The sequence below is a fragment of the Mus caroli genome, chromosome X (genome assembly GCF_900094665.2).
Source record: "Mus caroli chromosome X, CAROLI_EIJ_v1.1, whole genome shotgun sequence".
In the NCBI taxonomy this organism is placed as follows: domain Eukaryota; kingdom Metazoa; phylum Chordata; class Mammalia; order Rodentia; family Muridae; genus Mus; species Mus caroli.
Window position 1 is genome coordinate 8004746 of NC_034589.1, and position 15889 is coordinate 8020634.

At 40.3% G+C, this 15889-nt stretch overlaps 1 protein-coding gene across 1 annotated transcript; it reads left to right on the top strand.

Annotated features, from left to right (window-relative positions):
- The first annotated feature begins 1225 nt into the window (after window positions 1-1225).
- LOC110287310 (histone H2A-like 1) lies at window positions 1226-1731 on the top strand. Its single transcript, XM_021153969.2, has one exon. It carries the CDS (start codon window positions 1288-1290, stop codon window positions 1594-1596), a length of 309 nt encoding a protein of 102 aa, XP_021009628.1. The 5' UTR covers window positions 1226-1287; the 3' UTR covers window positions 1597-1731.
- The last annotated feature ends 14158 nt before the right edge of the window (window positions 1732-15889 follow it).

The following is a 15889-nucleotide window of genomic DNA, read 5'->3' on the forward strand; positions in this document are numbered from 1 at the left end:
ATATATATATATATATATATATATATATATATATATATATATATATATATATATAAACTTCAGTGAGTATGGGATCTAATCAAATCAGAAACAAGGAAGACAAAGATAGGTGGATTCTCCAGTCCAATCAAATAACCCTAAGGTGAGAGTGGTTGAAATGACATTGGAAGGCCATGCAGCTCCTTCTCAGCTTGTAATCTTGGGCAGGATTTGAGCTAGTACTAGGTACCTAGTGCTTGTTTAAATGTCCTTGTTCTTGGAAGATCAACAGTAACATCATTTTTTTTTTTTACTTTTTTAAGGCAATTTTTTAGATATTTTCTTCATTTACATTTCAAATGCTATCCCCAAAGCCCCCTATACCTCCACCAACCCTGCTCCCGAACCCACCCACTCCCACTTCCTGGCCCTGGCATTCCCCTGTACTGAGGCATATGATCTTCACAAGACCAAGGGCCTCTCCTTCCATTGATGGCTGACTAGGCCATCCTTGGCTATATATGCAACTAGAGACACAGTTCTGGGGGGTACTGGTTAGTTCATGTTGTTGTTCCTCCTATAGGGTCCCAGACCCCTTTAGCTCCTTGGGTACTTTCTGTAGCTCCTTCATTAGGGGCCCGGTGTTCCATCCAATAGATGACTGTGAGCATCTGCTTCTGTATTTTTCAGGTACTGGTATAGCCTCACAAGAGACAGCTATATAAGGTTCTGTCAGCAAAATCTAGAAACATTTCATCATATCAAGAAGAAACCACGAACACATAGATCTTGTCAGATTATAAAAATCAAAGAGAAAGAGTTCCCATAAGAGGAGGATATAACTAGGTGGGCTTTGGTGGCCTGCCTACAATTCCAGTTGTGGGAGGCTAAAACAGAATCTCCAGAGCAAGGTGGCTAGTAAGACTATATTGGTGAGTTCTAGCTTGGATTGAGAGATCTCATCTTAGTTAATAAGATAGAAGACTGATCAAGGGTGAGTCAACTTCAGGCCTTTATGTGTGTGGCCACACAGGACACAGGAGCACATGCAAACATTCACTCACACACTCACACACACATGAAAATGAGAAAAGATAAAAAGGACATATTCAGTAAGGTGAGCTGTTTCCTAATATGGGCATTTCTGAAGTGAACACCAGAGTTCTGTGGCTACCAGTGATATCATAAAGTATGTTGTAACAAAGCCCTCTCAAGGATAACTTCATAGGTGGGTGAGAAGGTTGGNTATTTGGAGAGCCTCGGGCCAACAGAGAGGGCCAGCTGAGCCAAAACCTCCACACAAACATCATGGCCAGGATAATGAAAAGGCGAAGAAGACAGAAAAGAACCTGCTCCCAGAGAGGTGAGCTTCCTGTTAGCCTTGTAGATCGTTTCCTACGAGAGGAAAATCATTCCAGACGCCTGAGCTCTTCTGCACTTTTATTCCTCACGAGCGTGCTCGAGGAGTTAACATCGAACATCCTTGAACTGGCTGATGAGGTGGCCCACACCGCTGGCAGGAAGTGCATAGCTCCAGAGGATGTACGTCTGGTGGTACAGAGCAACGAACATTTCCACCAACTCTTCAAACCAGGTGGCACATCTGGTGGTGAGTGAGCCACCAGAACCTGATGACAACTGATGATGCCTGGGTCTCAAGAGTCTGGAGGTTCACCACACCTTCAGCCTCACCCTGCCCCAGGGTCCTACTAGCTGGGGGAGCAAATCAAACATGCTATTAAAGCATTGAGATTGAACCCATTGATCCTGGCTCCTTTTGTTGCTTCATTTTGAACTAGAGGTTGCTATGAACCACCCGGGAGGGTGATGGTGGGTTTGAAGCTGTCATTAATGTGGGGAACTTGATTTCCAGAGGAAATTTCTAACAGGGAACATGTGGGCAGTGGTCTTGGGAGGAGGTAGTGATGTATAAGCACTTTTGAGCCGGTGGCAGTGGGAGGATTTGGCTAAGGTAGAGAGGGCAGAGAAGCTGTCCTGGTAGTCTGTGAGCCCACAAGACCTTGGAAAGCCAGAAATTTGGCTTTAGCCTCCTAGGCACATTGGATTCCCAATGAGATGCTGCTAACTGGAGATGGGTGGATGAAGACATGGACTGTGGTAAGAAAGGCTTCCTTGGAGGTTAGGTCTCAGGTTAGAAGATGACTGTGGGGTGGGGAAGACCATGTGTGGCATAATGTTGGCATGAGGTTCAAGGGTCAGGAGCCTTCCCTCAGCACTGAGCAATGATGGTGAAACCAGAAGAGAAAAGCTGGAACAAGACCCCATGGGAAGACCAGCAGGCTCAACTAAACTAGAACTCCGAGTTCTCTCAGATACTGAGCCACCAACCAGACAGCATACACTAGCTGGTCGCAGGCCCCAAACACATAGAGCAGAGGACTGCCTGGTCTGGACTCAGTGAGAGAAGATGCACCTAACCCTTGAGAGATTTGGAGCCCCAGGGAGTAGGGAGATCTAGTGGAGTAGGGACATCTACTTGGAGACAGGAGAGGAAGTATAGGATGAGGAACAGTCCGAGGGCAGTCCGAGAGGGGTATAACGACTGGACTGTAAGAAAAAGATTAAAAAATAATAAAAATATGCAAAATAGAAAATATAGGTGGTTTTCCTTTTTAATTTTTAGAATGTCTGCCTCATTACAAAAGGATTTATACAAGAATTAGTAGGTATATAGTGCTATGAGGCTGTGTAGAATATATGCTTCTATAGTCTTTTCTTTTTTTTCTTTCCTCCTCTTTCTCCTCCTCTTCCTTCTCCTCCACTTCCTCTTCTTAGGTTTTGAAACAGGGTCTCTCTACACAGTCCTGGCTGTCCTGACTCACCTTGAACTCACAGAGATCTGACCACTTCTGTCTTTGAGTGCTAGAATGCGCCCTCTGTCTTAGGCACACTGGTCATCTAAATAACAGTAGTGGAGAAATGCTACTGTCTAACTGCCTTGTAATTCAAGCAAGTCTAAATAGTTACATAGTATTAACTAACTTATTTATGAACATCTTCAGTGCTGTTCTCAGAAGGGAGCTCGGGGTTTTCAGTGATAGGATACGTCATAAAACAGTGCAGGACCTGTCATCAGAGGTTGAGTCTGGGTTTTAGAGGGTTTTCGTGTATTATGTATAAACACGACCCCTAATGTTTCACAGAACATATATGGGATAACTGACACTCAGGAACTGCTCCAACTTAGCACTGGGGCCCCTGCCTCTAAATGTCCATATTTGGAGTGTTCACTTTTCATCAGCTCCTAGGCTTCTGCCGCTGCTGGCCTTTTAGACAGAACTTCTCAGAGGCTGTCCAGTCAGCTTTCATAGCAGAATCAGAAGATTTTAGTTTCAGGTCCTAGGGTACCACTTTCTTTTCATGTGATCTTGACCACTTTTGTTTCCTCTGAACAGTGGCATCTTTCTCCTTCCCTGCACACACATGCTCAGGCTACTTTTCTTTCTTTTTTTTTAAGGAATTTTTTTTATTAGATATTTTCTTCATTTACATTTCAAATGCTATCCCCAAAGCCCCTTATACTCTCTCTCCCCCTACCCTGCTCCCCAACCCACCCACTCCCACTTCCTGGCCCTGGCATTCCCCTGTACTGAGGCATATGATCTTCACAAGACCAAGGGCCTTTCCTTCCACTGATGGCCAACTAGGCCATCCTTGGCTATATATGCAACTAGAGACACAGTTCTGGGGGGTATTGGTTAGTTCATGTTGTTGTTCCTCCTATAGGGTCGCAGACCCCTTTAGCTCCTTGGGTACTTACTTTTTCTAGCTCCTTCATTAGGGGCCCGGTGTTCCATCCAATAGATGACTGTGAGAATCCACTTCTGTATTTGTCAGGCATTGGCATAGAGTCACAAGAGAGAGTTATGTCAGGGTCCTGTCAGCAAAATCTTTCTGGCATATGCAATAGTGTCTGGGTTTGGAGGTTGTATATGGGATGGATACCCGGCATGGGCAGTCTCTGGATGGTCCTTCCTTCCGTCTCAGCTCCAAACTTTGTCTCTGTAACTCCTTCCATGGGTATTTTGTTCCCCATTCTAAGAAGGATTGAAGTATCCACACTTTGGTCTTCCTTCTTCTTGAATTTCATGTATTTTGCAAATTGTATCTTGGATATTCTAAGTTTCTGGGCTAATATCCACTTATCGGTGAGTATATATCATGTGTGTTCTTTTGTAATTGGGTTACCTCACTCAGGATGATATCCTCCAGATGCATCCATTTGCCTAAGAATTTCATAAATTCATTATTTTAATAGCAGAGTAGTACTCCATTGTGTAAATGTACCACATTTTCTGTATCCATTCCTCTGTTGAGGGNCATCTGGGTTCTTTCCAGCTTCTGGCTATTATAAATAAGGCTATTATGAACATAGTAGAGCATATGTCCTTATTACAAGTTGGAACATCTTCTGGGTATATGCCCATGAGTGGAATTGCTGGATCATCTGGTAGTACTATGTCTAATTTTCTGAGGAATTGCCAGACTTATTTCCAGATTGGTTGTACAAGCTTGCAATCCCACCAAAAATGGAGGAGTGTTTTTTACACAAATATGCCATCACATCAGCTGGCAGTTACAAGGGCACTAATGATAGTCTTAGCTTCCCACATGGAGTAGTGGGAATAGCTTCCCGTAAGCCCAGTTGCACGGAATTTAATGCTCCTCTTCTGGTTTCTAAAGGCACTAAGTACACGCATGGTACACATACATATATGCAGGACCTCACATATACACATAAAATTAAAATCTTTCCAAAAGAATTCTCAAAAGAAGCAAACAACTTAGCTTGGGGATGGTGGTAACATGCCTTTAATCCCAGCACTATGGAGGTAGAGACAGGTGGCTCTCTGTGCATTTGAAGCCAGGCTGTTCTTCAGAGCAGGTTCCAGGACAGCCAAGGCTACATGGAGAAATTCTCTCAAACTACTGCCAACAAAAACAACAGCAATAACTACTACAACAACAATAACAAACCTGAAAAACAAAAGCAAAAAACCCCACCACCACTACCAACAACAATAAAACAAGCTTTGATTTATTATTTAAAGCAAAATTTCCCACAGTTGGCCTCTGCATCTTAGTGCAACACTGTATGACTCCAGAAATACTATTGTGCCTGATGAAAGCTTTTGTTTGTTTTATAAAATCTCATCCTGCCTTGAGTGGTCTTTACTTTTTTGTATGTTCTCTTAATTTGAGCTATGAATTATCAAATACCATTCATATGGCAATAACTGCTTATAGCATAGGCTGTGAGACAGGCTATATGATCCTTAATCATTTGTGGCCCAATAGTTATGGTCTTGTGGCCATGAGGAGTACCAAGCAAACTTATAGTTCATTATATGGCATGTGCCAAGCCTTTGCACACTAAATAATGCATTAGGAACAGGTATCTGTTGTTTATATCCTATTGGTCACATGTCTCAGTGGTTTCTTTCTTTGGAGAGATGGATGCTCAGACCCACAGTGGCTTCAGAACTATGATAAACATTGTTTACCAAGACACATCTTGAAACTGAGGAACGACCTCTCCTGGCACTGTCTGTAGTTTTCCACTTGACCCTTCTAGCTATAGCTGATTGATGGAGCTAGGGATAGAAACTCTGTTTGGAGTTGATGATGTTCTTATTTTGTAAATATGGACTCAAAACAGGGGAAGCTAATATTAGAGAGATATTGATACTAGCTTCTCATTAATAATATTATATCTTTTTGTTCTTTTTATACTGTACTGAGTGTACAGAGACTTTTCTACAATGTTATCTAGATGGCAATTCACAACCTTTTTTGTTTGGCAATTAGTTTTTGTCTCTCACCTTAGCAATAGTGAAGAGACTGTTTTATGAATAGAAGTGAATGGTTTACTGAATTTGCCAATAATGAAAATGTTAGTGAGCTATGTGCCAATATTATTGTCACCGGGAGTCTTGCATAAACCATATCAGAAGAAGCTGGAATCTTTCTCTTTGTTGATCACATGAATTTTTCCCAGATTAATATTATATATGATCAGGAACATTTCTTTAATATTATAGTTTAATTGTAAATGTCTTTCAGGTGCCCATGTCTTGATGTTTGGCTCCAGCCAATGCCACAATTGGTATGTGGTAGAATCTTTAGTAGGTAGATAGAGCCTAGTGGAAGGAAATTAGGCTTCTAGGCACATTTCCTTAAAAGAGAAAGCAGCACCATGGCTCCTCCCTGTCTTTATATCTTTGCTTCCCAGACACCTGAGGTAAATAGCTTTATTCTAGCATGTGCTTGTTACGATAAAAGTCTACCTTACTGCAATCCCCAGAACAATGGAACCAATGGGCCATGACTGAAACCTCATTAGCAAAAGAAAATCTTTCCCTTTTTAAGTCATGAAGAAAATGGAAGCTGAACTCCTGAAGTAAAGAGACTTTATCACTCATTTGCTGTGACTGTGACTAAACTATGTAAATTCCCTGGGCATTGATTTTATCTAGGATAAATCAAAAGTAGATGGACTAGAAAAGTGTTAAACTGAGGTGGTTTAGTCAGTAGCTCCAACACTCAGTGGGACATCCTTCTACAGAGAGATATGAGGTCTCTCTATCATCTGGTAGGTATGTGACTGTTTCATCCAATAGGAGATGGTAGAACTGATACCGTATGATTTTCAAGGCTGGATCTTTAGAGACAATGCAGTTTCTGCCTTGAATATTGGAACCCTTGTGCTGTATATCTCTGCAGGCAGAGAAGAACCTTGACTATTCTCTGATGACTTTTCTGTGACAAAATCTAAACAATACCTAGATACCATATGTTAGTGTTATAGTTGAATCTCAGCTGAACTTCTTTCCAACAGCTAGAATCAGTTGTACGTGGCTTAATGTTTTACAGGTCTACATAAATCTACCTTTCAGATGACTTCCAATCCTGCTGACATCTGTCAACAACAGCATGGAAGATCTCAAAATGGGAAGAGACGCATGAAAAAATTCCAGAATTCCTTAAACAGATATCTCTTTTGTATTTCCATGAAAATCATAAAGCATTTTTCATGACAGTAAGTTCTGAGATTCATTACATGACTATGACAATGGCAAGCACTATCCTCAGACCTTGATAGTGCTTCATGTCCTCATTCTACTTTTCTACCCATCACATTCTTTCACTCATCCAAAATTGTTCAAGGTCTGACTATACAGTACTGGGGCTTCAAAGATGAATCATTCACTGTCCGTGGCCTTGTGGAGCTTCAAGAGCACATGGGAAGCAAACAATAAGCATGAATAAAACTAGCTCAGACCATTATCAAACAATTAACAGGAAATCATATGCTTTCAGCTTTGGAAAGTTCATCTAGGATAGTTAAATCTGACTGATGAGCAATACTTATATCCTGGACCCCATGAAGGGACATTGTAGTGGAGGAGGCAAAGAATAAAAGAATCTATGACTAACAAGGGACTGTGCTGGACATGGGGTTTGTGGGATGGAGTGAGTGAGGCACAAAGATTACAGACTAATTATGAGGCCAAGGTAAAGTCCCAGCAAACGAGTACATGTAGGAGGACAAAGTGAATCAGAATGGAGAGAAGGCTGGAAGGAGAATCAAACCAACATGGGCAGAAAGCTACGCTCACCACTTCATTTATATTGCTGGTTTTAGTTGGCTCTCTCATGTTATTTCTAGACTTGTTTTACTCTGTTGGTTGCAGGGTGCTTTAATCATTTATGGACCTGCTTTCAGACTTTCCTTGCAACTTCACTATCAAAACTCACATTTGAGAAACATTCAGACATTGTGATGGTTTGAAAGAAAATGGCCCCCATAGGCCCATAGGGAGTGATACTATTTGGAGGTGTGGCCTTGAGCTAGGTGTGGCTTTGTTGGAGGAAGTGCATGACTAGGGATTTGGCTTTGAGTTGTCAGAAGCTCAAGCCAGTTTTCTCCCTGCTGCTTGGAGATCAAGATGTAGAACTCTCAGCTTTTTCTCCATCATCTTGTCTGCCTGCATGCCACTATCCTCCCCTAACAATAATAGACTAAACCTCTGAAACTGTAAGCCAGCCCCAATTAAATGTTTTCCTTTATAAGAGTTGCCATGGTTGTGGTGTCTCTTTACAGCAATAAAGCTCAATTAAGTCATTTAAATGTATGGACCAACAGTCAATAATAGATGTCCATCAACAGCTGAATAGGTAATGAAAATGTGACACACACACACACACACACACACACACACACAGAGAGAGAGAGAGAGACAGAGAGACAGACAGAGAGAGAGAGACAGAGACAGAGACAGACAGACAGACAGAGACAGAGAGAATGAGAGAATTACATTGTAAAGTAAAGAAAGATAAAATATTAAAGTCTGTAGCAAAATAGACATGAAAAGTATCATATTAAGCTAGGTGACCCAGGCTCAGGAAGATAAAATCACATGTTCCCTCTCATATGTCGATCCTCTTTTATGTATATGAGTGAGGGTGAGTGTAGATGTAGGCTGTGAAACTAGAAAGGAGATTATGAGAGGGAAATAGACATGTTGAAGAAAGTGTAGAGGAGGGTACTGGGCATAGATGACATGCAGGTGGAAAGGAATCTGTCTTAATTCCTTTTCTATTACAGTGAAAAGTCACCAGGATCAAGACAACTTAGAAAAGAAAGTTTATTTGGGGGTTTACAGTTTCAGAGGGTGAGTCCATGACCATCATGGCGGGGGTGGGGGTATAGCAGCAAGTAGACAGTCATGGCCCCGGAGCAATAGGTAAGGGCTTATAATTTGAATCACCAACAATGGGGCAGAGAGGGAATAACTGGGAATGGCATGGGCTTTTGAAAACTCAAAGTCCACTCCTGGTGACACACCTTTTACAACAAGGGCCTACCTCCTAATTCTTCTCAAACAGTTCTATCAACTGGAAACAAAGCATTCAAATATGTGAGGACACTAGAGTTATTCTCATTCAAGCTACTACCGAGGCTACAGGCTGTGGAAGTGGACAAGGTTTGTCAGAGAAATGAGGTTGAAGAGGGATAGAGGAAATTCAACAACAAAATAATTTATTTGACAATCTCTTAATGAAATCTAATGGTGGGGATGGTGATTAAATATCTGATGAAGATTTAATATTATGGATTGTCTTGTAAAATCATCAATCTAATAGGTTAACCAGAGAAATGAAATCTTAAGGATTGAAATGGAAGAAATTGACAGGAGGGTACTGGACATGACTCAAGTCTGTTTGAGTTAAAAGGGCTAAATGCAGCAGGTTATATGAAGAACATCCAAGATCTCTACCATCTTTCTTTGACTTTTTTTCTCTCACATTCTGTTTGTGGTACTGCATCAGTCTTTTCTCTTTCAGATTGAATGGCCTTTTTTGCTTCTCTGAGAGCACAGGTTAAACATGATAGTCCCACTGGTACCCTCAGTTGCTAAGTCTTCACCACAAGTCCATCAACTGCAGTTATCTACTGACTCAGCCACATCCCATTTCAAATTTCAAGAAAGACACTCATACTCCACTTGAATCCAAATCTTTCCCAGAATCCTGAACTAGATAGTTTGTGGGAGTTCTTTGCCAGTCAACAGAAGGGGGCCTGGCAGATCCCCCTTAGAACAGAGCCCTGCATGATGGTGATGGTGATCACCTCTGTCACAGTAGAGGAAATTGGCTTTAGGGCACTCAAGGATGCTTATTCTATCTGACACATGAGGCTGAATTTGTCCTTAATAACCATTCTGGACACTGTTGGCAGCCATTGCTAGGAATGTCCTTGCCGTAGCTGCAGTGTTTTAAAAGAAGATAAAAATGATCAGTGACAGGTGGTGGTTTGTTTTTAGTTGTTTTTGTTTTTGTTGTTGTTGTTTTAAGACTCATGTGACTGTAGTTGTTAATTAGCCTCTGGTAAAGTCTTATATTGTATTTTCTGTGATGGAAAGAAGGGAATTTAGCCTAGACATGGTAACACATTTGCTGCGATTTTTACTTGCCCCCCTTTTCCCAGAAGTTAAGGTAGATACAACCCCTGTTGATTCAGTTGCTACAATAAAAATAGAATGCTTCCGAGAAAATCTTGCTCTCTTAAATCTTGGAGGACTGATGCATAAGTGGGATATTAGCCATCTTTAAGTTACTATAGTGTGCTAGGCATTGTGCCAAAACATTCCTGCCAGCATCTTCCATTGATTGCATAACAATGATGTAACTCAGCAAAGTGAGATCCTATATGGGTCAGTTTGTAACCAACCATACAACATCTAATTTTGGTACTGCTTTGAAGTATCCCAAGTCTCATTATTACAACATGAAATGAAGTCAAAGTCTTAATGGATCATTTGTTTAAATGGGCATAGCACAATTGCAGTAGAGAATAATCTATCTTTACAACGTTTAGGTACTTATCAGCAGATTGTTGTGGATTGGTGGGGGTTATGGGGAGGTTCTGTGTGGAGAACAATCGCCTCAAATGAGAGCTTTAAATTTCCTTCATTTGAACTTAGTATCCTCCCCTCCTTTCTTTAATAACAAAGTCCTGTCATGTAACCCAGGCAGGCTGGTGTTGAACACTGGATCTCTTATTCTCTCTCTAGCCTCAGTGCTTAGATTCCAAGCATAGCTATTGTGCCCATCTATGAACTTGGACTTTCTTCTAATTAATCCTTCATATTTTAGGATCTTGTCTCTTGAATTGAAAGAATTCCTTTAATTGCTGTCAACAGCCAACTGCATAGTAGTATGAACCTTGTTTTAAGTGAACAACTTTTAGTGGCCAGAATTGAATTGTTGCTCACTTTTGAACTTTCCAGGTTTAGTCCCTGGTTTGTTGCAGAGGGGAACCCACCAGCAGGAAGGTGAGCAGAAGTAGTGATGTCTGTCTTTAACTCAAAAGCTGTAAATGACTGGAGACTCTGTGCCTATAGTAATGAAACTATTGACATTCATTGCACTCATTAGTTTAAAGACACAAAGCACCTCACTTGTTTTCAAAGTGCTCCTAAATGGAAGCACCACTGTTGTTTCATCTTTTGAAAGAAGGGGACTCTAGTTTCAGAAGCCATACAAGTTGCTCTCAAGGGACATAACAGGACAGAGGCAAAGAGATTTGGGCTCAAATCATAACACTTGCTTGATGTGAATTTAGCCTTGGTTTTCTTGTCTGTAAAATAGTCATGACCAGAGTGTTCTCTTTGAAAGGGTCTTAGAAAGAATAGGATAAAATCTACCAGGCTTGCCTACTCTGCCAATTACACTGGACTTTGTAGTTCTAAGAGGTAGGCCTTACACATGAATGTAGGACTTCTGGGTTCACACTGCCTTCTGTGATATTTATTATTATTATTATTATTATTATTATTATTATTGAATGAAGATTGACTGGGATCAAGGAGAATATCTGGGTTCAGAATTAGCCCTTAATTCGGATGTATGACTGATATATGACAGTCTCTTTCCTTATACAAAAACACACATATACTTCTTTCTAAAACATGTCCCCACATATTTAAGAAAAATTCTATCAGGATAGAACAAGAGAAATCATACCATGATATGGAATGTATGTTTTTGTTGTTATTGTTGCTGTTTAACAGATGTGGGTTTTGCTAGGCAGTCCTTTTGTTGATGCATATTTTCTTCATAAATCATTTTCACTGAAGTATAATTTTCATACAATGAAATGAACCCATTTTATGTTTGAGTTTTGACAAATGCACACATCTGTGAAGTCACTGTTATAATCAAGTGACAGCAATCTCATAATCCCAGAGAATTTTAGGTTTTTAGTCTCCAATTCCCTTATTGAAGGCCCAAGGTAGCCACTAATCTTTCCATCACTATCAGCTCCATCTGCCTGAATTTCATATAAATTAAAACATTCATTCTATATTCCTTTGTGTCTGGTTCCCTTTGCTTAGCATACTTCCTGAGGGTGCATGCATGCCATTTGGCAGATTATGAGTTTCTTCTTTTGTATTGTTGTGAATCATTTCCATTTCATTGTATGGAGGAATATGTGTGGATGTGTGGATCCATTCATCCTGATCATTAATCATTCTGTAACCCTAACGGTAGACAGGACCACCTTAGATCTATCAACTGGGACCCATTTGCTGGCTTCTGAATGTTGCCCAACTTTGTTCTTGTTCATTTTCCTGACACATCTTTCCTATGATATAAGACAGGGATATGGCTTCTTGATATCCTTACCTGATTACTCAAAACCCATTGCCCAAATGACTATGAATCTATATAAAGAGCCTGTATTGCCCTTTCCTTGTATCAAACTTCTCAATGGAAGGTATGTATTATACCACCAATCTTGGCAGAGGTTAGCAGAAGGTGAGGAAGCTAAGGGAATATAGAACGTACGCAGACCTTGAATGAGGAAGTTGTTCTACCTGTAATTATGTATGAGGCCTCCTTATGGGAAGAGAAGAGGGTGTCTGCTGAATACTGTGACCTGGATATATATTCATTCCCTTTCCGACAAGTGATACCATGCATGCATCAGAATAGAAATAGAAAAGCAAGGGACTTCTACTTAAAAAAAACTGTAAAGAGACAAACTCCCAACATCCACAATTTTCAAGGATACAGAAGAGAACACTTTAGAATGGGGATGGTGGTTATAGATTTCCTGTTCATTCATTCTTTAATTTCATAGATGAGAAACATGAGGCCTAGGAAAGATAAGTGACTTCTCCAAGGTCACACAGCTAAGAGAAGATGGGAGATCTTTTAAATCCAAAGTGAGAGTTTGTTTGTTTTTTTTTCCAGTTTACAGAAAAGCAATAGGTTTTCACATGTTTTCCTTTACATAGCCTCTAATATATTTTTGTTAAATTGCAAGCCTCTTTTATATAGTTTGAGATTAACTTATAAGATAGCTTTAATTATAAAGTTAAATCATTCCAAAATTATAGTTTCTAGCACATCAAAAATATTGTTATCTAAAAACAATTACAAGTAACATATAGACTCAATCGGTTATATTCAGGGATATATGCATGTACAAATACAAACATGCAAACAATAACAATAAAAAAGAGACTATGTATTTGAAGGATAGCAGGGATGAACAATATGGGAAGATGTGGAGGGAAGAAGTGGAGGGAAGAAGTAGAGGGAAGAAGTGGAGGAAAGAAGTGGAAGGGAGAAATGTTATAATTAAAGCACAATCTTGAACATAAAAAAAAACCTTTATGTCACCCTTGGAAATGAACTCTAAATAGGTATTTGGTGTCCATCGACATCAGCATAGAAAGTACATGAACAAGATTTTCTTAGTATATACAAATTTTATTTTATTCTCTTTTCTCTTAGAACTTGAAGCTTCTTTTGTTGTTCCAAGGAACAGTATGAACATACATTATATTTGAAATAATCTTAAAAATTCATTTCCTGCTTCTGGTTTCCACCAGTAACCTGAGTTGACCCTGTGCCACAGCTCTCCACACACAGGTCCCACCAGGAAGGATCTGGTCTCCCAAGAGTGCTGACACACCTGAGGGCACAGGTAATGCCACCACTTCTGCTCAAATTCCTGGACCAACAGGGACCCTCGCAGAGCCATCAGGACACAAGAACCAAGGAACAGCCAGGGACAGGATCCTTCTGGTTTATATCTGTGACCCAGAGCTGACCCTGTGACACAACTATCCATACCCAAATTCCTCCCAGAGAGAACTGGTCTGCCAGGAGTGATGACACACAGACTTACAGGACGGACAAGCCACAGTCAGAGACAACAAGACTAGCTAACACCAGATATTGCCAGATGGCAAGAGGCAAGGGCAAGAACATAAGCAACAGAAACCAAGGATACATGGCATCATCAGAACCCAGTTCTTCCACCACAGCAAGATACCCAACACACCAGAAAAGCAAGACTCTGATTTAAAATCACATCTCATGATGATGATAGAGGACTTTAAGGAGGACATAAATAACTCTCTTAAATAAATACAGGGGAACACAGGTAAACAGGTAGAAGCCCTTAAAGAAGAAACACAAAAATGCCTTAAAGAATTACAGGAAAACACAACCAAACAGGTGAAGGAATTGAACAAAACCATCTAGAATCTAAAAATGGAAATAGAGATGATAAAAGGAATCACAAAGGGAGACAACTCTGGAGATAGAAAAGCTAGGGAAGAGATCAGGAGTCATAGATGCAAGCATCACCAACAGAATACAAGAGATAGAAGAGAGAATCTCAGGTACAGAAGATTCCATAGAAAACATGGACACAACAGTCAAAGAAAATGCAAAATGCAAAAAGCTACTAACTCAAAACATCTAGGAAATCTAGGACACAATGAGAAGATCAAACCTAAGGATAATAGGTATAGAAGAGAGGGAAGATGCCCGACTTAAAAGACCAGTGAATATCTTCAACAAATTATAGAAGAAAACTTCCCTAACCTAAAGAAAGAGATGCCCATGAACATACAAGAAGTCTACAGAATTCCAAATAGACTGTGCCAGAAAAGAAATTCCTCCAGTCACATAATAATCAAAACACCAAACTAAGGAAGCAGTAAGGGAAAAAGGTCAAGTAACATATAAAGGCAGACCTATCAGAATTACACTAGACTTCTCACCAGAGACGATGAAAGTCAGAAGATCCTGGGCAGATGCCATACAGACCCTAAGAGAACACAAATACCAGCCAAGGCTACTATACCCAGCAAAACTCTCAATTACCATAGGTGGAGAAATGAAGATATTGCATGACAAAAACAAATTTACACAACAACTTGCCACAAATCCAGCCCTACAAAGGATAATAGAAAACACCAACACAAGGAGGGAAACTACACCCTAAAAAAGGCAAGAAAGTAATCTTTCAACAAAGCCAAAAAATATAGTCACAGAAACTTAATTCCACAAATAACAATAAAAATATCAGGAAAAAACAATCATTAATACATTAATCATTAATTCCTTAATACATCTTAACATTAGTGCACTCAATTCCCCAATAAGAAGACATACAAAGCAGACTGGAGACTCCAGAGAACCAAATATCAAAAACCGGGGAACAGAGCTAAACAGAGATTTCTCAATTGAGCAAAATCAAATGGCCGAGAAGCAGCTAAAGAAATGTTCATCCTTAGTATCAGGGAAATGCAAATCAAAACAACCCTGAGATTCTGCCTCACACCAGTCAGAATGGCTAAGATCAAAAACTCAGGTGACAGCAGGTGCTGGCGAGAATGTGGAGAAAGAGGAGCACTCCTCCATTGCTCCTCAGAAAATTTGATATAGTACCTGAGGACCCGGCTATACCACTCCTGGGCATATACTCAGAAGATGCTCCAACATGTAATAAGGACACATGCTCCACTATGTTCATAGCATCCATATTTATAATAGCCAGAAGCTGGAAAGAACCCAGATGTCCTTCAATAGAGGAATGTAGAGGAAAGGATACAGAAAATGAGGTACATTTACACAATGGAATACTACTCAGCCATTAAAAACAATGAGTTCCCAAAGTTTGCAGGCAAGTGGATGTATCTAGAAAATATCATCCTGAGTGAGGTAACTCAGTCTCAAAAGAACACACACAAAATGTACTTATTGATAAGTGGATATTAGGCAAAGAGTGTGAAATACCCTCAATAAAACTCACAGACCACAATGAAGCTCAAGGGGAAAGAAGACCAAAGAATGGATGCTTCAGTTCTACTTGGAAGGGGGAACAAAATAATCAAGGGAAGTAGAGGGTTTGAGGGACTTGGCGAGAAGAGAAGAGGGGAAGAATCAGGTATGGGAGGAGACAGAAGAAATGTACAGAGGGTCAGGAAATTGAACAGAGGTGTGTAGCAATGGGGGATGGGGAACTAGGAGATAGAAACCAGAATGTCTCAGATGCCAGGAAAGCAAGAGCCTCCCAGAA